The 23055-nt window shown below is 46.8% G+C and overlaps 2 protein-coding genes across 3 annotated transcripts; one reads left to right on the forward strand and one right to left on the reverse strand.

The window, feature by feature from the left end:
* The first annotated feature begins 7656 nt into the window (after window positions 1–7656).
* Window positions 7657–19461, forward strand: LOC125520593 (MORC family CW-type zinc finger protein 3-like). Of its 2 annotated transcripts, XM_048685547.1 has the most exons (18): window positions 7659–7891; window positions 9638–9695; window positions 10469–10550; window positions 11155–11305; window positions 12369–12513; window positions 12862–13144; window positions 13607–13790; window positions 14461–14562; window positions 14636–14971; window positions 15470–15553; window positions 15658–15816; window positions 16344–16427; window positions 16511–16648; window positions 17501–17613; window positions 18340–18529; window positions 18618–18687; window positions 18794–18910; window positions 19073–19461. In XM_048685547.1, the coding sequence occupies exons 1-17, from the start codon at window positions 7889–7891 to the stop codon at window positions 18889–18891; spliced, it is 2280 nt and encodes a 759-aa protein (XP_048541504.1). In that variant the 5' UTR covers window positions 7659–7888; the 3' UTR covers window positions 18892–18910; window positions 19073–19461. The 2 variants fall into 2 exon arrangements, with proteins under 2 accessions (XP_048541505.1, XP_048541504.1); XM_048685548.1 differs by lacking the exon at window positions 14461–14562 and having other exon boundaries at window positions 7657–7891.
* Window positions 19462–19754: 293 nt separating this feature from the next.
* LOC125520594 (expansin-A16) lies at window positions 19755–22829 on the reverse strand. Its single transcript, XM_048685549.1, has 3 exons — window positions 22387–22829; window positions 21113–21434; window positions 19755–20288 (listed from the first exon to the last, which is right to left on the reverse strand). Exons 1-3 carry the CDS (start codon window positions 22535–22537, stop codon window positions 19979–19981), a joined length of 783 nt encoding a protein of 260 aa, XP_048541506.1. The 5' UTR covers window positions 22538–22829; the 3' UTR covers window positions 19755–19978.
* Between the last annotated feature and the right edge of the window lie 226 nt (window positions 22830–23055).

The raw sequence follows: 23055 nt of genomic DNA on the forward strand, positions 1-23055 counted from the left end.
GCGAGCTCGAGGAGGGAGCGGGGGAGGCGGGGCGTCCGAGAATGCAGGCCGCATCTGGACAAGGCGGCGGCTGCAGCGGGGCCGGGCGCGGCGCGGCGAGCTCGGGGAGGGAGCGGGGAAGGCGAGCCGCCGGGAGTGCAGGCCGCATCTGGACGAGGCGGCGACTGCAGCGGGGCGGGCGGGCGGCGGTGCCGGTGGTGCAGGTCGTGACGACACGGGAGAAACGCGGCGACGCGAGAAGAAAGCCCCACACCGGCAGCCTCGCGGCGGCGACGAAGGAACACGACGCTGCGGGTAGAACGGATGCGCATGGGGAGGCGAGGGCAAGCTCGAGCTCTGCGACGGCGGACGGGCTTGCGAGCGGGTGCGACGGCAAGGCCGCAAGGCAAGCGCGAGCGCGTGGCACTACGCGAGCGGCGGGCGTGCTAGCTAGCTAGCTGCCACGTGCATGTGCTGGCGTGCTAGCTAGCTAGCTACGACATGACGCAGGCGGGCAAGCTAGCTAGCTAGCAGCTGCTGACGACGACGGCTGCGGGCGAGCGCGGGCCGGCGAGTGTTGTTGCTGGCGCGGGGCAGGCGAGCCAGATAGAATGGATTTTTAGGCGACTGCTACGAATAAGTCGGATGATTTCATCGGGAAATCATCCGCCTAACCAGCCGTCCGATCTGACGGGGTTGCCGTTGAATCGTAGCACAGCCTCGTCTTCCTTCCTTATACGCAGCGCATCAATTGGATTGCAACACAAACCTCGTCTTTCTTTCCTGTACCAAGCGCAGCAGCTTCCATGGCAGCACCGGTGGCGCCGCCGACGCTCCATTGCAACCTCCGGCGTGCTTCACTGCAGCTCCGGCAATGCTCCATTGCAACCCCGACGACCTTCCGGCGTGCTTCACTGCAGCTCCGGCGACGCTCCATTGCAACCCCGACGACCCTCCGGCCTGCTTCACTGCAGCTCCTGGCGACGCTCCATTGCAACCCCGACGACCCTCCGGCGTGCTTCATTGCAGCTCCGGTGACGCTATATTGCAACCCCGACCCTCCGACGACGCTTCACTGCAGCCACGGTGGAGCTCCAATGGCCCCAAGAGCTCTCCAATGCAGCTCCGCCGCCGGCGACTTGCAGCATCAGCAGGTTGTATCGCAGTGATGTGGCCATGGATGCGTTGCTCTGCATTGGAGCACAGATGGTCGTCGACGAGCGCGGCGCATCGTTGGCGGTACCGACAAGCGAGCGCCTCCCCCGTACGCGTTGCGTCGCACCTTCGAGGATGCAACACCGCGGCGGTGGCGTGCGGACTTCACCGTCTCTCCATTTGTGGTGGGATGCAGGAGCGTGGTGGAGCCGTCGCTCCCTTTTTCGCAGCACCGTGGCCAAAGTACGCCATGGGGGCTCTCCTCTTCTCGCGAGCAGAGATGGGAAAGAGAAAAAAGTGAGCGGGGATGAAAACGTGTGGAGGAGAGACGGGGTGAAGAGATAAGGCCGGCTGAGCGAAGCGGTGGAGGGCGAGAGGACACGTGTCGATCAACGGGAGCGGCTTGCGTTTCGTTCTTTTCATCCGACTTAAAACAAACGTTTTCCGGATTTTTATGGCATCATGCGTTGGGTACATCCATGCGCTGAGTGTGTCCGCCTCACATCCGCTAGGCGGACAGGCGATCTAAACAAACAAAAAACGGACATAATTCGTGTCTGTTTAGGTCGCCCCATTGGAGTTGCTCTTAGAGCATCTCTAGCCGCGTCCCCAGAAAGGCCTTCCCAGGTGATTTTTTCGCGCCGGCACAGAAAAGACGGCCCAGTCGCGTCCCTAGGAGCCCGATTTTCGCCGGCCTAGGTCGAAATCAGCGCTGGTGGACCCAGCCCGAACCTGTCGCGCTGGGGGCGCTTGGGGCGCCAGGCGAATCATTTTTGACGCGAAAGAGCCGCGGGTCCTCCTTGGCAGCGGCTCGTCTCTCTTCTAGCCGCTTCGCCGTCCTCATCGCCTCGTTTCCCGCGGCGAATCAATGCCAAAGCTGCCGCACGCTGCCGCGCCGATCAGCCTCCTCCGTTGATGCCTCACGGACGACGCAGTGAAGACCAGACGACGCGCGTCCCTCGCCCGCGCACACGTGCACACGGCGGCCACACGTACGCGTTGTGCCCCTGCCTATATAAGTCGACCCCCAGCGTGCCAGAGACGCACAGACTCTCCACCGCCGACGCGCCGTTTCTCCCCCATTCCTCCCTCTCCTCTCGTCATCCCTAGTTCAACCATGGCCGAGCGCTTCCCAGGTGACGGTGCAGGCGGTGAACGGCTTCGGCCGCCGCCACCTTCACGAGGACGAAACTCGGCTCCTCTATGAGGCCGAGTATCCAGTCCCGACGGACATGCAGGTGCCCGAGTCGTGGAGGATCAGCGCCAGCGGTGTCCCGGTGCCACCACCGCCCACCGGGACGGCGTGGCGTGCGGAGATCGCGTGTATCCGCGCCTCTCTGCCGCGGGCGGCGAGGGAAGGTCCACGCCATGTCCCCGACAGCCCGCTCTGGGAGCCCTACTTCCGCCGCCGCCACGCCGAGCACCTCGAGGCCATCAACGGCGTCGTGCCCTCCGGAAGGCTCAACTCCAAAGGCCGGAGCCGGTGGTGGGGCGTGCCCGGCCACACGCTAGAGGCCATCCTCGAGTACATCGAGGGCGGCAACACGGCGAGGCTGGAGTACCCCGCTCCCCCGTCCATCTCTCGCTGGCGTGGGAGCTTGTAACACCCCGGATGTAACTTTCCCAATTTGTACTCCAACTCTTGTCGTTTCCGGCGTTAAGTTATATTTATTTCTCGGGTTCGGGTCTTTGTCTCTGTGTGTTGTTTTCGTTTTCATGCATCTCATATCATATCATCATGTGCATTGCATTTGCATACGTGTTCATCTCATGCATTCGAGCATTTTCCCCGTTGTCCGTTTTGCATTCCGGCGCTTCGTTCTCCTCCGATGGCCATTTCTAGCTTTCTTTCGTGTGTGGGGATTAAACATCTCCGGATTGGACCGAGACTTGCCATGCAGCCTTGGTTTACTACCGGTAGACCGCCTGTCAAGTTTCGTATCAATTGAACTTCGTTTGATACTCCAACGGTTAACCGAGGGACCGAAAAGGCCTCATGTGTGTTGCAGCCCAACACCCCTCAAATTTGGCCCAAAACCCACCAAACTCTGCTCCATGTCCTAGAGCGTTCGATCACGATCGCGTGGCCAAAAACCGCACCTCATTTGGACTCTCCTAACTCCACTTATGCCTATATATACCCCCTCCATATTTCGGATCTCGTCTTCCTCTTCGAACCCTAGTTCTAAAAAAATCGCCCCGCGCCGCGCCGGACACGTCCGACCCGGCCGGACAAAAATCGCCACCCCGCCGCCGCCACGTCAGCGCCCGCGGGACCGCTTCGCCGTCGGCGCCCGAGGCCCGCCAGGCCCGCGGGAAGCCCCCGCGAGCCCATCTCCGCCCGCCGCCTCCTACCTCGTCCGCCGCCGCCCTCTCCAGCGCCGGTGGCCGGCGCCGCCGCGGGCCACCACCGCGCCGCCACGGCCGCCTCGCCGCCCGGATCCGGCGAGCTTCGGTGAACAGTGCCCGATCTAGATCCAACTACAGTAACCCTAATTTTCGCGAGGTGGAATTTTCTCCAAGTCCTGAAATTCTTGATCCAAGTTGCTCTGTTCGAGGCCCCATAACTTTGCATCCGTAGCTCCGTTTTGGACATATGATATATCAAAATCTTCGCCTCGATGATTACATCATTTCATTCCATTGCATCATTTTCATTTGAGTTCATCTTGATGCCCAAAATGCTGTTAGAAGGAGGCTTCGTGAGTTATTTGTCAGATCTGCTAGTTCATCTTAGACTTTTGTCATTTTTGCCATGATTATTGTGTGCATGCTATGCCTGTGAGTCCTTCATATGTTTTGTTAAGGATTTTGTCTTCTTTCCAGAGGTGCAACCCATGCATTTTTAGGATGTGTGTGGTGACTTGTGCAAGCTTGCAAAGAGAGGCATCCGGTAAATCTGTTTTCAGGGACTTAGTTGTCTTCACTAAGTCTGGGATATTTTAGTTCATGATGCCATATGTTCAGCTTGTTTCCTAATGATCCGTGCCTCTTTTGAGGATGATCATTAAGGGACTTTTGTTATTCATGTTATGCTCTATCCATCCATGTCTTTGTTTGCAATTATGGTGCACCCTAGCTTGAGTCAATCGAGCTCTACTTTTGCTTCGTGGTGAATCTGGGCAGATCGTCAACTCATTTGCGATTTTGCCGGCGTTGTTGTAGTTGATCCGTGCATGCTATGCCATTGTTCTTGCCATGTATAGCTTGTATTTTGTGTCTTATTAATAGATGTATGCTTTCCTTGCTGTGATTTGCACCGTGGTGAGTGCATCGAGCTCGTTTACATGCCTTCGTGAGTTATATTTCAGCATGTCTCAGTTTTCACTAAGTCTGAAAACTGATTGTGTTTTAGCTATGTTCGTGTGCCTGTTAATATATTTTGTGATCCCTTTTGGCCCCAGGTCACTTTGGGACTTTTGTTAAGCTTGTTGAGTAGCTCCATGCCATGTTCTTACTTGTCATGTTCAGGTCATTTATCATATTGTTTTGCTGCTCCGAAGAGGGCTTCATGATCTGAAATTTCAGACTAGTGTTAATTTCACTAAGTCTGGAATCTGTTTTGCATTTGCGTTTTTGCCATGCTTATTTGAACCTCGTAATGGATGAATAGGCCGTGGCTCAGTGCTAGTCTTTTGTTAAGCATCTTGTGTGCATCCCTGCCGTGCATTTTGTTGTCTTGTTTGGTGGCTGTAGCATGTTCATTTCGTTGCATTTAGATGCCTACTTGCTGTAAATCGCAGACCGGTGTCATATCTTAAAACGCTTGCCATTTCCAAACCGTAACTCCGACTCCAATGATCTTTATATCGTTTTCAAGCGATTTCATCTCCTCTATCCAGTGGCACCCTTGGAATTCCAAGTTGAGGCCAGGTTCATGCATTTCCTGTCATATCTTGCATTTTGCATCCCGCATCGCATCCCGCATAGCATATCTTCATTTCATCATATTGCTTAGTCTTGCACGTGGTTGATTGTATCCTTGTTGCTTGTTTGTCTTGTTGGGTAGAGCCGGGAGACGAGTTCGCTACCGAGGAGCCCGTTGAGTTTGCTTGTGAGGATCCAGTCAACTCTGACAACTGTGCAGGCAAGATGATCATACCCTCGAAATCACTACTATCTTTGCTATGCTAGTTTGCTCGCTCTTGCTATGCCAATGCTACGATGCCTATCTTTTGCTTGTCAGCCTCCCAATTGCCATGTTGAACCTCTAACCCACCATGTCCTACCAAACCGTTGATTGGCTATGTTACCGCTTTGCTCAGCCCCTCTTATAGCGTTGCTAGTTGCAGGTGAAGATTGGAGGCCGCTCCTTATTGGAACATTTATTTACTTGTTGGGATATCACTATATTGCTATGTTATCTTAATGCATCTATATACTTGGTAAAGAGTGGAAGGCTCGGCCTCTCGCCTAGTATTTTGTTCCACTCTTGCCGCCCTAGTTTCCGTCATATCGGTGTTATGTTCCCGGATTTTGCGTTCCTTACGCGGTTGGGTTATAATGGGAACCCCTTGATAGTTCGCCTTGATTAAAGCTTTTCCAGCAATGCCCAACATTGGTCTTACCATTTGCCACCTAGCCTTTTCTTTCCCTTGGGTTCTGCAGACTCAAGGGTCATCTTATTTTACCCCCCCGGGCCAGTGCTCCTCTGAGTGTTGGTCCAAACTAGAGCCCCTTGCAGCGCCACCTCGGGGAAACTCGAGGGCTGGTTTTAGTTGTACGGATTGCTTATCTGAGTGTGCCCTGAGAAAGAGATATGTGCAGCTCCTATCGGGATTTGTCGGCACATTCGGGCGGTGTTGTTGGTCTTGTTTTAACCTGTCGAATTGTCTTGTTGTACCGGGTTACCGAGTCTGATCGGTGTGTCTCGGGTGGAGGTCTATTCCTTCGTTGACCGTGAGAGCTTGTCATGGACTAAGTTGGGACTTCCTGCAGGGATTGAACTTTCGAAAGCCGTGCCCGCGGTTATGGGCAGATGGGAATTTGTTAATGTCCGGTTGTAGATAACTTAAACCTTAATTAATTAAAATGAATCAACTGAGTGTGTTGCCGTGATGGCCTCTTCTCGGCGGAGTCCGGGGAGTGGACACGGTGTTGGAGTAATGCTTGCGCAGGTTGTTCTTCTAGATTCTCGCTCGCGCTTTGCATCCTCTTCTCGCTCTCCTTTGCGAATAAGTTAGCCACCATATATGCTAGTCGCTTGCTGCAGCTCCACATATATTTGCCTCATCCATTCCTATAAGTTTAAATAGTCTTGATCGCGAGGGTGCGAGATTGCTGAGTCCCTGTGGCTCACAGATACTATAATTCCAGATGCAGGTCCAGGTGATTCCGTTCCAGGTGACGAGTACGAGCTCAAGTGAGAGTTCGACGAGGACTCTCAGCGTTATTATGTTTCCTTTCCCGATGATCAGTAGTGGTGCCTAGTTGGGATTTGATTCAGGGTCTTGTCGCATGTTGGGTTCTTTTCTATTTTGGCGCCGTAGTCGGGCCATGAGTGTTTGTTTGATGGATGTTATTTATGTACTCTGATGTGACGTGGCGAGTGTAAGCCAACTATGTGTCTCCCCCTTTTATTATGTATTACATGGGATGTTGTAACGATTGCCTGACTTGCGACATTGCTTTCAATGCGGTTATGTCTCTAAGTCGTGCCTCGACACGTGGGAGCTATAGCCGCATCGAGGGCGTTACAGAGCTCGTGGACGCCGAGGCGCATGGACCCGAGGGCGTCCTCCCCCTCGTCCGGCCGCTCGTCCCACTAGTGCATTGGTTGAATTTGCGCCGTGTTTGTGCCGGAATTTAATTAAAAAAAATATGAGCACCGTGACTGAGGGCATCACATCCCAGCACGCGGTTTACACCGATGCGTTCTCTCGGGGCGCTTCCGTGCCGGAGATGCTCTTAGGCCTCCTTTGGTTTAGAGGAATTTCATAGAAATTCTAGAGGATAGGATTTTTATAGGATTTTTTCCTTTAAAGCCCTTTGGTTTATAGGAATGGATTCCTATTCCTATATAGAATTGGTTCCTATCCTCCACATTTCATAGGAAAATAAAAAAGAGTCTAAACTCAATTGAAAAATTCCTTTGATGTCAACCAAATGACATCTTGTTTCCTATTCCTACTCATAGGATTTGAGATACATGTCATCTCATTTTCTATAAGATTCCTATTTTTATGATAATCTTATCCTATGAATCAAAAGAGGCCTAACTTTTTTCCCAAATTGAGCTGCAGCGAAGTCGCCGGCGCGGCACGCGGAGGCGGAAAACAGAGCAGCAGCAGTCGAGCACAGAAAAAGAATCGGCCGCGAAAAGGCGAGACGCGACGAGAGAAGAGATTCTCCTCCCTCCGCCGCGGCGGCGAAACAAAGCGCACGCACGCACGGCATGGAAGCGCCCCGCCCCCCGACTGCACGGCACGTGACCCATCCATCGGCCGAAACGGAAACGCCCAGGCGGGGGCATATCGGTCGTTCCAACGCCGTCCGTCATCGCCATTCATCACAGTGTAGCGGCGCAATCAACACCGGGCGGGGGTTTAGCGAGGCAACCGTTCCGTCTTCCTCTGCTCCTTCCTTCCCCGTGTTTACGACTTACGAGCACTAAACAGACCCGCACCTCCAAGTCTCCAACCAACCACCTCGTCCTCCTCCGCCCTCCCTCGGCCCGAACCCGGCCCGCGTTCCCCTCTCCCCCGCGCCGGCGCCGGCGACGCCGACGCCGCCGCCCGCTCCCGCCGCGTAGCCAATGGTAATGCCTCTGTACCGCACAAGCCCTCGCTCCGCTCCCCTTCCTCCCTCCCTCGACCCCCGCCGCGGATTTCGCGGGGCGCGCGTGTCGATCGCGCCGCGCGAGGCGGGCCTGTTCTGCTTGGTTCGCCGCCGGGGTTATGGTTGCGCGATGGTGTGTGCGTGCTGCGCCGCTCTCCTAGTCCTAGGGGTTGGTTGGGTCGGTCGCGGGCAGTTGGGGTTTGGGCGTTTGGGGTTTTTGAGACGAAGCGGGTGCGCGGCGCCGTTTGTATGGTGCTCGATTGCTGACGCGCGTCTCGCGTGCTCTCGAAAGGATTCCGGGCTCCTTGCTCGCGTAGTGGTTCATGCGTCCCCGCAGCATGATTTTTCCTTGTTTTTTGTGTCTGCCAAAACAAAACAAAAAGGAATGGGAGCTCCTGTGCATTAAATTCCCCCTTGTCCCCGAGCTCTTTTCTGCTTCTTTTAAAAATACCTTTTCTGGCAAGTTGGTCTTCGCTTCTCCAGGGCCAACAAGGGAGGGATAATCGTTGAGCACTACAAACTTGCATGCTTCCAATTTGTGTGCTCTGTTCTGTTCACTTGCTTTCTTCACTTTGTGTGGAAATGCCTACTTGAGCCAGGGAATGATTTTAATTATGTTAATTAAGCGCGATGGTCTTTGTCTTGTGTGCTTTGGGGGTTGAATCGAAGCAGCAACTTGCTTTTGGCCGTGATCTTAAGTATTTTGGTCCTCATCTTGCTCTGCGTGGAATCGGATAATTATCTTTAGTTGCATGACAAGGGCATTATTCATGGCCTTGGTGCTGTATTCGGTTATTTTGTTGTATCTTAGTTTCAATCATTTGGAGGTATATGGTGCTATTATGTTGAAGCTTGTGCTCAGTTATGTATCTGGCATTAGTGTGTGTGTATGATATTTTGGCCTTTGGGGCTTTGTCCGCCAGGTCTTGGAGGATATGTGGTTCGCTTGTATCATCCGTGTTCCTTGCGGAATGCAATATGGAATCATTGTGTTACTTGGTAGGGTTGCTTTCCCATGTTATTAGGGGGGTAATCATCTAGTTCCCCTGCTGCCTTATCTAGAAAGAGTAGTTTGGCTGTGTGCATCCTCGAGGCACGCGCCCAGAGTTGAACTCCTCTGTGGTTGCACATGAAAAGGTTGCATTATCTGAAAAATCTAGAAAGAGTAACTATGCTGCATCTGGGCAACTAATAATGCTTAGGAGTGGCTTGTCCACGTGCTTCGTTTCTCAATAGGATTTTTTTGTAGTACAATTTGTGGATGTGGAATCACTTTCTTCCATCTATTGGTATACTTAATTAATGACCCATCATTATTACTAAAGATTTTTTATGAGTGTGCTCTGTTCATGTCTTGGCTACCAATGTTTTGTGTTCTACTTTAGAAAAACGGGGTTAAAGGGGGGGGGGGGGATTCCCTCCCTTAACTGTCCGCTCTTAGGTAGGAATGAGGTATCCCCGCAAATTAATGCGTATAGCACCCCAGCGGAGTCCCCGTGGGGATTCGAACGCGGGTGGGCGGGTTCAGCGACCTGAACACCACCCACTGAGCTAGCCCTCAGTTCTCATTTTGTGTTTTACTTTTACTTGTATTGTCGTGTTTAACTTCATGGGCAGCATAACAGTTATGTGTAACAGGTAGGCTTGACTGTAGTCTGCGTGTATGTGCATTAACATACGCTTTGAAAAGAATTAGTTACAATCTGATGTGTGTTGATGTTTCTAGGAGGCGAAGAAATGCGTGGAAGGGATTGATTTGAATGAACCACCACACAAAATCCGAGGTATGACTGTTGCTGTTATAATGAAAGAAGGACCCTTTTGTAGATTCGGTCTGACTTAGAAAAGTTGAGAGAAAATTGACCAACCCCACATGTATGTTGTACTATTCAAACTTGATATACTTCAAAGTCCCACCTGTACTTCTAATTTGGATAGTCTACTGCCTATAATACTAAGTGCATACTGACTGTTGTGGTTGTATACTTTTATTAGCTTACCTATGGATAATAGCTCATGTTAACACATGCTAGTTGCCAAATTTATTCATTACCAACTTACGATTTTCGAAAGGTAGCAGTAAAAACCGAGCAAAAACTGAAAATAGAAGTTAGCAAGTACTCCCTCCATTCTAGATACATCCATTTCTACACAAGTAATTCGGAACGGAGGGAGTATTAATTTGCACAGATTCAGAATTTTAGATAGAGGGATGATTTTTAATCTAAAGTAGAATTAGTTTGGAGTTTAAAGGGTGAGAATCTGCAAATAAATAGCGTGGATTGATGAAGTTCAGAATTTATATTAAATAAAGTCAACATATGTATCCAGTTTTTTTTTACTTGAGCTCAACATCTCCTATAATGAATAAATCTTGGTTTTTGCCGCTTTTTCCTTTTTCATTGGAATATGTCATACTATGTGGTACTCCCTCCGTTCCAAATTACTCGTCGTGGTTTTAGTTTTGAACTAAAACCACGACGAGTAATTTGGAACGGAGGGAGTACAATATAGGTGCTCCAAAACTTGCCATGAAGTGTGTATTTTCTTATGATAGGTGTCAGGTTGAGCCATGTACTGCTGCAAAAGGATTGTAAGAATATATGCCGCACAAAAGCTTGTGATGTTTCAATAGAATTGTAAGTTGATCTTAATTTTCTCGACTGGTTATTCTAGTGTGTACTTTGTATACTAGCTTGGATCAAAATTATTCATGTTTTCTGTAGCATATTGTCGCTGACGAGTCAATTTATAGTTTACACTGTTGATGGGTGGGCTTTCCACTGCTGTTACAAAGCAAATGCGGCCATAATCATGTTTAACACTAGCCGCATCCACTCGAAGGTTTGTTTGGGTACACAATGATCAGATCCAATTCTTCCAACTCAGATCAGAGTGTATCCAAACAGGCTCTGGGTGAAGTCATGACTTACCAAATTAAGAAGCTAGTTATTGCATAGGAGCACATGTACGCCCCCCCCCCCCTCCCGCGCATGCATTGTTTACATATTACAACGACCCAACCTCTAATAATTACAACTATGATATCCTTGGTTTCCTCAAATGTACAAATCTATTGAAACCAGGTATCCCAAGGAAATATAAGCAGAGCAAAAGGGAGTATTTTTTCAAAATTACTATGGGAGCATTCTCTTTTACATGTTTTTTTCCCGCTTGGCAGAAGGTTGTACCAGCATTCTATGCTGTCAGAACACTAGAGTAATTTTATGCTTTCCTTTACAGGCCCTCTCTTTGGTCAATTAGTAATTTCGTGTCAAGTAAGGTATACGAGCTGAATAATTTCCTGAAATTTTCACTGTATCCTGATCCGGAAGATGCTCGCCAGAGTAGTGAATGGGGAAAGTTTATGCATTTCCTTTGGCACAATAAGAGGGTAAATATATTTTCCACTTCATGGGTATTCAGTTATTTACTCATTATTACTATGGGAGGTACATTATAGGCTATATTTTCTATCTTCAAATTACTCTTTGAAAAATGGGGATGTGGATGGTGGAGAAGGGCGGACACTATGTTTGAACACTCCCCCTCACGTCTGGGCTCCACCACGCCTTAGACATGGGGTCGATGTAGGCTGCAAGTATTATTATTTTTATCAATAATGCGTTGACCGGGTCTTCAGCTCGAGACCTCTTGGTTCTGTTGGATGCACCAGCCAGTTCACCCAAAAGAATTAAGGGGCTGTTTGGATCACGTCCCAGTCCGCCCCGCCAATAGCGGGCTCGCCAAAAAATTGGCGAAGGAATCCGCCGCCGCGGTTCCGCCAACTCGCAGGCGTAAAAACTGAACGAAGCTGCCAAAATTTTGGCGTGGTCGCGAAATGTTGGTTCCAATCCAAACGGCTGCCCGGCGTGCTAGTCAACGCCAAAAAATTGGTAAGGCGCTCGTCGGCTGTATTCCAAACAGCCCCTAACTGCCAGAGAAGGGCTGGCAATATATTTCAACAGTTACCACCCTGAAAGATTACACTTCTATTGGCGGGGTGTGGCTACTGGACAGCTAGAGGCGTGGGCATGGGTGAAAGTAACAGGAGCGGTTGAGACAGAAAAGTAATGAAGGTGTAAGAAAGAGGGATGCACCGGCCAGTTCACCCAAAAAACTAAACTGCCAGAGAAGGGCTGGGCAATATATTTTAACAGTCACCATCCTGAAAGATTACACTTCTATTGGTGGGTTGTGGCTACTGGATAGCTAGAGGCGTTAGGCACGAGTTAAAGTAACAGGAGCGGTTGAGACAGGGAAGTAATGAAGGCGTGGGAAAGAGGGATGCAATACTGTTAGGAATGTTTAGTTTTCAATGAATGGAATTTAGAATTGGGGCAGGGTTTTTGTAGCCTGCAAGTCGAGCAGTTTGTATGTATTTTAATGCAATCCACTAGCTTTATTTTGTTGCCTTTTAAGTGAAGGCCCTTGTTCTTTTCTTGTTTATCTTGTAGGCCGGTATTGTTAGACATGGGTCCTTCACCTTCCATATTCTTCCTGATCAATCTGAAGAACGCCCTAACTACTCACATGCTGTGATCTTGTACGAGACTGAACGAAAAGATCCTGTAATCTGCAAAAGGAGGACCGGAATATCCGGTGAGAGTTTTGCTATATTACTTGGACAATAATGTATTGCTTGGGTTATTCATTATTTGTCCTTCATGAGTATATATTTTAGTCAGCCTGCTGTACTGTTTGTTTGCTTACTAGGGGAAGCTGACATCATGTCATTTCTTAAGAGTCGCATTTGCTGAGCTTTAGTTTTTACATTCTTTATGTGGATCATTACTTCATCTTGTTGAGGGAAGTTCTATACTTCTATCTATAGTTGGAGCTGAAGCTCTGCATCATCTTATGCCATTGTTTGCTATTAGCTACTCACTACTGCTGATCTGAATTGTTTTTTCTTATCAACTGTTTTTCACTTATTTTATGTGCCACCAGAGAAATCCAACAAAAGCGAGGAGATCTGTGATAGTGTACCCAATCCAAGAGGGCTGAATGCTTCACATATACACCATGATCCAGAATCCTCACCATGTGAATCTGTTGAAGATGGTAATAGAATTTCAGATTCATTAGTGAAAAGGGGAAAATCTACTCTTAGAAGAAATTTCGTCAGCACAGACCCTACTTATCTCCGAACACTCAGTCAGACACATGCTGGTTGGATCTTTGGAGCAATAGCAGAGCTCATTGACAACTCCAGAGATGCTGGTGCATCCAGGTACATGACTTCAACATGCTAAACTCAGAAATTATTTTTGTTTATTTTTTAAATTATTATTTTTATGGACAGTCTGTCAACCCGGGTGATATATCATGTTGCATTATGTAACCTTAGTTATTCAAGATATTATCTAGTAATTTTGGTAATAGATATTTCAATGTCTCCCAAGAGATTTTCAACCCTTTAATATCTTCAAAAATAATAAGTGAAAAACTACACATTGAAAGCCACCGCTGTGCCAATCTAAGCCTTATTTTTACTGTCTCATTATGCTCCTCTTCCAGTTGAATATGTACAAAACACGTTGCTTTTATTTTGTAATTAAAATTAATGTTACCTGTAGCAATACATTTTCTGAACATTCCTCACTGAGAGATAGCGTTTGACATATTTGGAGCTATTCCTGTTGTTTTATTGTATTGACTGCTTATTCTTGTTGTTCCTCCATCCTTCTGCAAGGTTGGATATTTTCATCCAAACTATGTTTTCGAAGAAAGCAGCAGGCAAAGTTCCTGTTTTATCTGTGATTGATGATGGGCGTGGCATGGCTTACCCTGAAATGATGAGAATGATCTCATTTGGTCATAAACGACCAAATGAACATTGCAATGAGCAGATTGGGAGGTTTGGAATTGGATTTAAGGTAAATATCTATTAAAAAAAGTTGTAGAAGGTCTTCATATCTTTCTGCATAATACTTGATTCCCCTCTTCTTTATACTGTCTTCTGTTATTCATGGTTGATGTAGTCTGTGTTATGAATTACCTTTAAATACGTCACTAAATCTGCTACATCCTGAGCCGCCGCGAATGTTGTGTTGCAGTAATTTTTCTGATTTATTTGAAATGTGGGACTGAAATATGTCTTTCATGATGATAGCTTCATACTTCTCTCGCCTATAATGCACTATTAAGACATGTAATGCTGTTGAGTAAATGAAGACTTGTTTGCCTGTTACTAAATATATACTTCTAGACATGTGTTCTTTTGCCTATTATACTCTCAGTGGCTCACTGCTACAGTCATTCATTAGTATTGCCAGCTAGGTTTTCCTGTGCAATGCTATCATGCTAGTGCTATTATGTTTAACTTGACTGCGCAAGCAATGAGTGAAGTAACGATTAGTTGCCACTTGAAAGCTGTTGTTTGCACTGATAGGAAATGTTCTACAGGAACAGTAGCATCTGCCCTCTGCATTGTTTTACCCCTAGATTTATGGAGGTCAAACTCGAAATACTAAATTACATTTTGCAACTGCATGCTTTACGCATGTCTGCAGTCTTCTTCAATCAAATTTGGGTGCTGTTTTGTAGACTGGTGCAATGAAACTTGGGAAAGATGCAGTTGTGCTTACCCAAACTTCAACTTCCAGATCAGTGTCCTTTCTATCCCAGTCTTTTAATGAAAATAAAGATGTAAGCAGTGCTCTACTTTTTTTACTCCTTGTCTACTATTATGTTAAGGCTATAATAGTTTGATTTGCTACAGAATCTTGAGATCCCTGTGGTGACCTATCGCAAGGAAGGACAATACATGGAAGTTGATTTGAGTGTCCAGTCTGAAGCTACTGCGGAATATAACCTAAATGCTATCAAGGAATTCTCCCCCTTTAATGAGTATTTCATCGGAGAAAAGCTAGGTTTATTTGGTGAAGAGGGTACTGGAACACAGATATATATATGGAATTTAGATAGGTGGGGTAAAGACTACACCTTGGACTGGAATTCAGGGAGGACTGATGAAAACCCCACCGACAAAGGTCATGGAGACATATTAATCCGGTCAAAAAGAGTAAGATCACGTCCAGGACAAACAAGTAAACAGGTGTGTGTTGTACTTTTGCCCCTATTCAAGAATTCGTCCGATTAACCAGTTAACTTGCCGATTAATCCCTACTCGTAGGGTCATCAAGTAGCTGATAAACCGATAAATCATCTGATTAATTGATTAAATGGCTGATTAACTTACCGATTAGCCTATTAATCTCCTACTCGCCAGCTAACCGAGTAGCTACCAGTTAACAATTTCCTCAACAATGCTTTTGCTTTTGACACAAGAGATAAACTTCTAGGCTCAATTCAAGATAAATGAATTTCATATTTATAGCTTTAAAGTTGATATTTGGGGCTTGATGAGCTTGATGAACCTGGATATTATATTCACACACATTCAGTACTCTCTAATGACATGCATGACTTTGTGATGTCAAACTTAGTCTTCTTAATTTCGTTTTTATGGTTCGTTCTGTCTGCATGCACTTAGCTTTATGAAACTGCTAAAAATGTGGCATGGCTTGATTTGTTGATTAATTATATTATGTAGGTCCCATTGGACTATTCACTTCACTCTTATCTGGAAGTTATCTTCCGGAATCCTCGAATGAAAATCACAGTGCAAGGGTCTAAGGTAAATGCACATGTCATATAAATGTTGGTTTCCATGTGATATTCTCCCATGTTTATGTTGTTGGGGCACAATATATCCCTGTTTATAATCTATGTTGTTTCTAGGTCAAAGCGCGCCCCTTGGACAAGAGCCTTAACACAACTTCAGTGATTTCTGGTGACATTGCGGGAAGGACCATTGAGTTGACTATTGGAATGAGCAAAGTAGAATGGGAAAGAACGAACTGTGGGGTTTTCTTGTATTGGCGTGGTCGACTAATAGAGGTGGGATTAGCTGACATTGCACTAAATGACTAACCTGACCATCTTCAGCTAGCTATGTATGCCTGTTTGTCCAACCACCTTTTTGCCTATTTTATTGTTTGGCCAACTGACTTTTTCTTTGTTTCGTGGCTGTTACCACAGTATATATATTATAAAACAAGTTCAGCTACCACAAACTGAGCTTTTGTCGTGCTCATAGGCTGCAGTGCTTTTACTCCATTAGAGTACACTTTTTTTTATTGCGTGCTAGGGTGGGTAGGAGTGTGGAGTTAACCCCGTGTGTGTTGAGCATTGAAAACTATATTGAATGTAATACCTAGCTAGGTTGAGCTTTTTCATGTTCAGTGTATTAGTTGTGCCTTACAAAGAATAAATGTTTGTTTCGTTGCAGGAAGCTGTTTGCAACTTAAACAATTTAACATATATTTTAGACTTTACAGTACTTCCATACCTTCAGTGTGAATATTCTTTGCCTCTACACATGTGCATGCTTTTTCTAACATTTGATTTTTGTGTTCTTCTCTCAGTCTTACAAACGAGTTGGAGGTCAAATGCATAATGCTGACACGGGACGTGGAGTAATAGGAGTTGCAGATATTACAGAACTCGTTGTATGGTTCATAATATCTTGGCTTTGGTAGGGATGTTGTTCAGTTTCATCTTGTTTGAATAAACTTCTCCATTTATCCTGCAGGATGATGAAGATGGCAATTCATGGGTTCTTAACAGCAAACAAGGGTTTCAAGATTGTGAGATGTATGCTGAGCTGGAGGAATGGCTGGGTAGCAGTATGGATGAATACTGGGAGACAAATTTTGACAACGTAGAATTGGTATGAATTTGGACATAGTTTATATTGGGAAATATCTTGTCAGGCATATCTGGTCACAAACTGCTTTATGAAATATTTTTGCATTGGATTTGGCAAGAGACAAGTACTCCCTCCATTTCTAAATATAAGCCCTTTTAGAGATTTCAATACGGACTACATAAGGATGTATGTAGACATAATTTAGAGTGTAGATTCACTCATTTCGCTTCGTATGTAGTCCAGATTGGAATCTCTAAAAGTTCTTATATTTAGGAACGGAGGGAGTAGATAGCAACACTACAACATCGATAGATTTGGACATAACTGATCATACATTTGTTGAGAAAAAAACTACTGTCTGTTCCATTTTGCATTTATTTGATAACTCTTATATGAAAATGTTAACCATAGCGAGTAGGAATGGAAATATGGTAGACTTTCAACAGGGTGAAGTCCCCATCTCGTATCATCATGGTATGTAGACAATCAAAAATAATTTTAGTTATTATGAGTTTGAAAGCTACTTACCTTCTGTAACTATGGTGATGGACGTATAGATATCGGTGTGATGTATGCACCTTCTCTTTGCAGAATATATGTACTTTACTACGGAAAACATATTTTACATGTATATAATCAATCATGCTGCTAGGGATGTAGTAGTTGGGTAAGGGATCGGGGTTGCTCTTCAATCCTTGTTTCTGTTAGTGATCAGGAGCCAAATGTTTATTATCCAAGAACTAAGTTCCAAATGTTTATTATCCAAGAACTAAGTTATGTCGGTGGTACCTTTAAGGTTTGCCTGTACAATTCTGGAAGATTATGTTCGCTGCATTTAGAAGTGTTACTCAGTTTACACCTTTCTTTATCTAGGGAAAAGCGGCCGGCCGCTGCAAGCCTGATCATGAATGGGTTCAGTGTTATGGCTGTCGTAAATGGAGAGTGTTGACTGCCGGCTTTGATACAGAGTCTCTACCAGATCAATGGTTTGTATCAGGCAATCATACTCAACATCATACAGGATAAGCTCTCTTTTTTTACTGTGTACAGGATAAGCTTAGTTGATTTTATAATTCTAAAGGAATTCTTTTGAGTGTCCCCCATCATAGCCAGGCAAAATTTGGAGCCTGCAGTTTGCAACAATATCGATTGTACTTCCCTAACTAGGATTTGACTTCTGTGACTAGGATTTGGCTCTATAAAAAAAATCCTGGGGTTCATTCAGGAAGACAGTTTGACTCTCTATGCTAACCAATTACTGTTTGAATTTTGCCAAGTTCAAAATTTCCAGTTTCTTGTTGGTAGTGCAAACTAGAATGAAAAATACAGTTCAAAAACATGAAAATAATAAGTTTCATGTCAATCATGTCTGACACAACACTAGAAATAACTATTTTACACTCACATATCATGATTTATTGTTTTCTGACTGTCTTTTTGATTACTTCATCTTGCTGGTTCATCATGTGCTTACTGGATGATTTTTCATTTTGCATTTAAATTTTGTAAACATCAGCTAATAATATTTGTGTCAAGATTCAGAACTCTATTCACTAATAAGTTCAAATAATATTCTTGTATCATCACAATTCTAAGGGGTTAAGAAACATACAGTGACTTAAATATCTTGGTTCTGTAAAATTTATATATGGGATAGCCTCTTTCCTTCTTTTCTTTCGACAGTTCTGAAGTTTTGACACCTGAAATTTCAGGTTTTGCTTGATGCCACCCTTCAATGGGAAATGTACGATACCAGAGCAACAAATGGGCCATGGTACCATAACCATAGGCGAGAAAAGGTCCGGTAATGTTGGCCGCAATAGGACCCAGCGGGAAGCTACAGCTAAGGTTGATACAAACAAAATAGGGAACAATGAGTTCAGTCAGGATGAAGATGTGAAGGTAACTACAAACCTCAGGATTATATGCATGTCATGTTTTTGGAAGGTCAATTTGAGAAGTAAATAACTTCATTGTGTTGTGTGCTCAGAATGTAAAGCTAATCCCAACAATTGTCAACAAGCGAAAGAATACTTCCAACGGCACGAACAGCATCGAAGGTATGCATGATAGACAAAATAGAAACGCTGGAAAGTAACAAGAATAGGGAAAACCTCTAAGCTTATCATCTGACTTCCTTGCATGCACTACCAATGGGCTTGTCAGATGATTTGGACAGCAATTCCTCGCAAACCGAGTCTGTTGCCCCTCTCCATGTTTTGAAGAGGATACGGAGGGGTGCCCCAAGAGGTTGCAAGACGTGATGATGAATGAAAATGCACGGTAAACTGTTGTGTTTTTGTTTATCTTTCTGCAAACGAGACCTTATAACATCATGTACAGAGTCATTTTACTTGTGTCCTTTTTCTCTAGATTTTGGTCAACTTGCAACTCTTCTGTCTTTTTATTTGCCTCATGCCCCTGATAAATATTTATTTTTTACAGGGCAGCAAAGTTTCCTTCTTGGAACTGTTCCTGGGGTGCTGCAGCAGTTAGATCATGATCGTTCGGCTTAAACAAACTCCAATAGTTAACCAAATTCGTGTCTGTAGATAGCTTCCGTGGCAGTGAAACTAGTGTGTTTGCCAAACGTGGAGAAGTGGGATCGAAGCTAACCAAATGTGTGTGTAACTACTAACTAGTGTCTGTCGGTTTTGCCTTGGTATGCTATAACTCCCGTTGCACTCATGGTTGTGCTGTGCTTGTGCAAGTGTATTCACACAGTGGGCCAAGTCAGTGGTTTGGTATGTCGTCCGAAAAGCTACAGAGAGTGATGTCTCTACAACTGCAACAGTGATGAGTGAATTCCGAACTTAAAGTTTTTGTGTTTGCTATTGGCAAGTTGTCTGAATTTGTAACTTGCGCTGATCGATTTCTGGAGTGCAGCCCTGAGGCGCAGACCGGGGTGTTGACGATGGCAAGGCCGTGGCAGGGAGTGCCTCAGAGCTGGGGATGCAGCAATTTTTTTTTTGAGAGAGAGAGCCGTTTCACGGCAAGGCACGGCAGTGGTGTTGTTGGTGGAGAGGAGTTGAAGATTGATGGCTTGGGGTGGGCTGACGGCGCCAGTGAATGGTGGTGGTTTAGAAGGATGCTTCGGGGCAGAGGCAGGCCGGCTGGGGCAGGAGAATGAGGATGCACACCAGCCTTTGGATTTCAATCCAACGGCTGGGAAATAGACTGGCATGGTTTATTCAGGCAACTTACAGATAACTACGCCCTAAAGTTCAATAATCATGTTGGACGTGCGTGGCGGGCAGAGCGAAAACCATTCACGTTCATTCTTGGGTCACGGCATTTTAGTAACCCTTGTAGTTGTAATTACAGTCGCTGGAGCTTGCAATCCTCTTTCACCTACTCGACGAACTGCTTGCCTGCGAACGTTTGCGCAAACATCCAGTCCGAAGGCGCAACGTTATACATGGTGATCGTCCTCCCCTTTCCTCCGGTGACCTCGAACGAGAGCGGCTGGCCTCGGAGGTCCGCGTCGCACTGCCAGTTCTGCCCCCAGTTCCTCCCCATCGGTATCCACCCGGTCTTCGACCCCTTCACCTTCACAGCGTCGACCTCGCCGTCGGCTGCCACGTTGGTGATCAGCACCTGGAGGAAGTTGGGGCCGCCGGTGATCGTGAACCGAATTCCGCCGGCCCTGTCACAGCTCACCCTGCATCACCATCGTCAATCGATCAGATGCTGCGTGATTTAAGCATGGTGATCAAACTGCACACTATCTTGATCTTATCCTGCACTATGAAGGATACTTGGTGTTTACTACTGTTGGGACATACTCATAGCACTGGTCTGAAACTGTGGAAGTACTCATGATCAGCATACACAAGTCAGATTCAAAAAAGAAGAAAGCGTCAGGGATTAAAGCTGCCCTTTCCTCAGCACCCTCTCAGGGCATGTATAATGCATAGCCTCAAGGTGATGCCTCGTATACCATGTAGGATCGGATATGACGTAAAGTAGGTTCGGATAGGGAAGCGGGATCCTCTTCAGGAGGCGGATGCTTGAAGAGAAAAAGTGTAGTCTGATGACAAAAGCTGAAAAGGTTGAAGTAAAAAGTAGAGATGCATGTGTATTAGAGTCTTTATTTTCTATTTCTTAATAAGGCCCACTAGTGGTAGCTTGCATTGGGGAGAAAAAATAAATATAGATGCCTCAAATTACTTTTTGGCATGGGGCATATGTATCCATATGCCACCATTGTATATGCCCTCATCAGCCCTGATACTTTCTACCCAAAGTGGCTTCAGACATGTTCCACATATTCTACGATCCATTTGTAATCATCAGAATTCAGACATCATTCTGAACTTCTGCCCAAGCAGGCTAAAAAAAACTACTCCATATGCACAACTCAAGAACGATAGTGCCATACTTTTAACTACAACAGATGCACAACTCAAGAACGATACCGCCATGCTTTTGCACATATATATTGAGAAAAAATAGATGAAATTTGCATCAAGAACCGTTTGTTACCTTCGGAACTGCACCTGGACAATGTTAGCCTTGGCCTTGGCGACCCGGAGGAAGGCGGCCTCGGTCATCTCCAGGTGCTCCTTGGGGAAGTTGCACCAGCCGCCGTAGTCGTCTGCGAGGCCGAAGTTGGGGGCGCAGAAGTCGGTCGCCGTCACGACGACGGTGGGGCTGCCCCGCAGGCAATAGAGGATGTTGTTGACGCACCGGAGCTCGTAGCAGCCGCCGCAGGCGCTGCCCCGCCCGAACAGCGCGCCGCTCAGCCCGGCCGTGTACCTCCCGTACCTGAATATGTCCAGGTCCCCGTACCCGCAAGCGCCGCCACCTTTGGAGTTTCAAGCAGCCATTGCATCAGACAACAGCATTTTTCGTTTCTTCAGGTAACATGAAACAGAGCAAGGATTATTGGCACTGGGCACGGGATGGAACTAAATGAAGAAATTGAGCATACGGTCTTCAGGATTCAGAGTATATTTTGGTGGATCTTCGTGAAGGTACACTGTGAAGGTGGGGAAGGGACAACGGGGTCCGATTTCAGTGGAGCAATTACTGTGAAGGTACACTGACTTGAGTGCAGGCAATGACAGCAGGAAGAGGCCATGTTGTACTGGCCTGCGCCTCATGTTAGGATTGTCAAAGCATTCAATGTGCCTCACTCCCACTTCTTACGCAAAGGTCAAGAATTTGGTTTACAGACACTTTATATTTAGTGAACAGAAAAGGGAAAGGTGCACTACTGCGCTAGTACTCCATTATTGGTTTTCTTTCGGCTGATTAGGATAGACTAACACATCAAGAGGAAGTTTTTTAAGTGAAAATGTTGTCATTAGCGTGAACACCGCACTATAATTATTTATCAAAGAAACCCTTTTGTACCCTTTCACAAAACACAATTAAATATACTAGTAGAATATTTCTATCATCTACACAGAACATCCATGGAATGTTCAGTTTCAAGAGTCAAAATGCATCTCTCAATCAGTAGCAGGGCAAAAGGGAGCAACTTTCAACAGCAAATCTTCACATCTGCTTTCTATCGCGACCTCCCAGTGGCATTTCTCTGCCCAATACGCCGGATCTACACAATACCACAACATCTCATCCTTGCAAACAGCATTCACCATCCCCAATCTCCATTCAGTGAAAATGCACAAGAAAAGAAAGGGGATGGAAAGGGAGAGAGAGAAAGACCAGACATTCCCTTTCCTTCCTTCCTGATGTTCTTGATGCTGCTAACGAAAAAAAGGATAAATAAGAACACAGGAGCACATACATACCGTCATTGAGCGGGTGGCCCTGGGACTCCTTGATGTAGGTCGCCGTGCCCAGCCTCCAGTCCTCGTACCCGCCATTGCCCGCCAGCCTCACGCCGCCGCCGACCCCGACCCCAGAAATCACCAGCAAGGAGAGCAGGAGCAGCGAGCCCATCACGGCGCCTGCGCCTGGTAGCGATCACGGGCTCGCCGGCCAGCGCCGCTACTGGACGGAAGAGTTGGAGTGCCTGCAGAGGATTGGAAGGGGCTTGCGTTGTGTGTGTTGGCTCTGGTGGCGGCGTGCGCGTTGCTTTGTTCTTGGCGAGTTTCTTGGACTCCTGGTCGGAGTGGGCAGTCTTATGGGTTGGACCGTGGTGGCGCGGGGGTCAAAGATGAGGAGGGCAGGCAGGGGTGCAGTGGGGCACGGGACTGGGAGGAGAGAACAGGGGGCCTGCTTTCGCCACGCCCTTTCTGCCCTCGCTTTGTTGGGATTTGCGGCCATGGCTTGGCAGCACACCCCGCGCGCGGCGGCCTCCCTCCCTTTTCGAGGGCCCGAGCCGGACGTGACCGTGACACTCTACACGCCGCGCGCCCCGAAGCATCACGTCTCGCACAGTTTCGGATCAATGCGTTGCCGCTCCGCTCCGTTTCGTGGCCTTGCTGTTCGGCCCGTCTGTTCTGAAAGTTCAGAAT

Source organism: Triticum urartu, chromosome 7 (genome assembly GCF_003073215.2).
Source record: "Triticum urartu cultivar G1812 chromosome 7, Tu2.1, whole genome shotgun sequence".
In the NCBI taxonomy this organism is placed as follows: domain Eukaryota; kingdom Viridiplantae; phylum Streptophyta; class Magnoliopsida; order Poales; family Poaceae; genus Triticum; species Triticum urartu.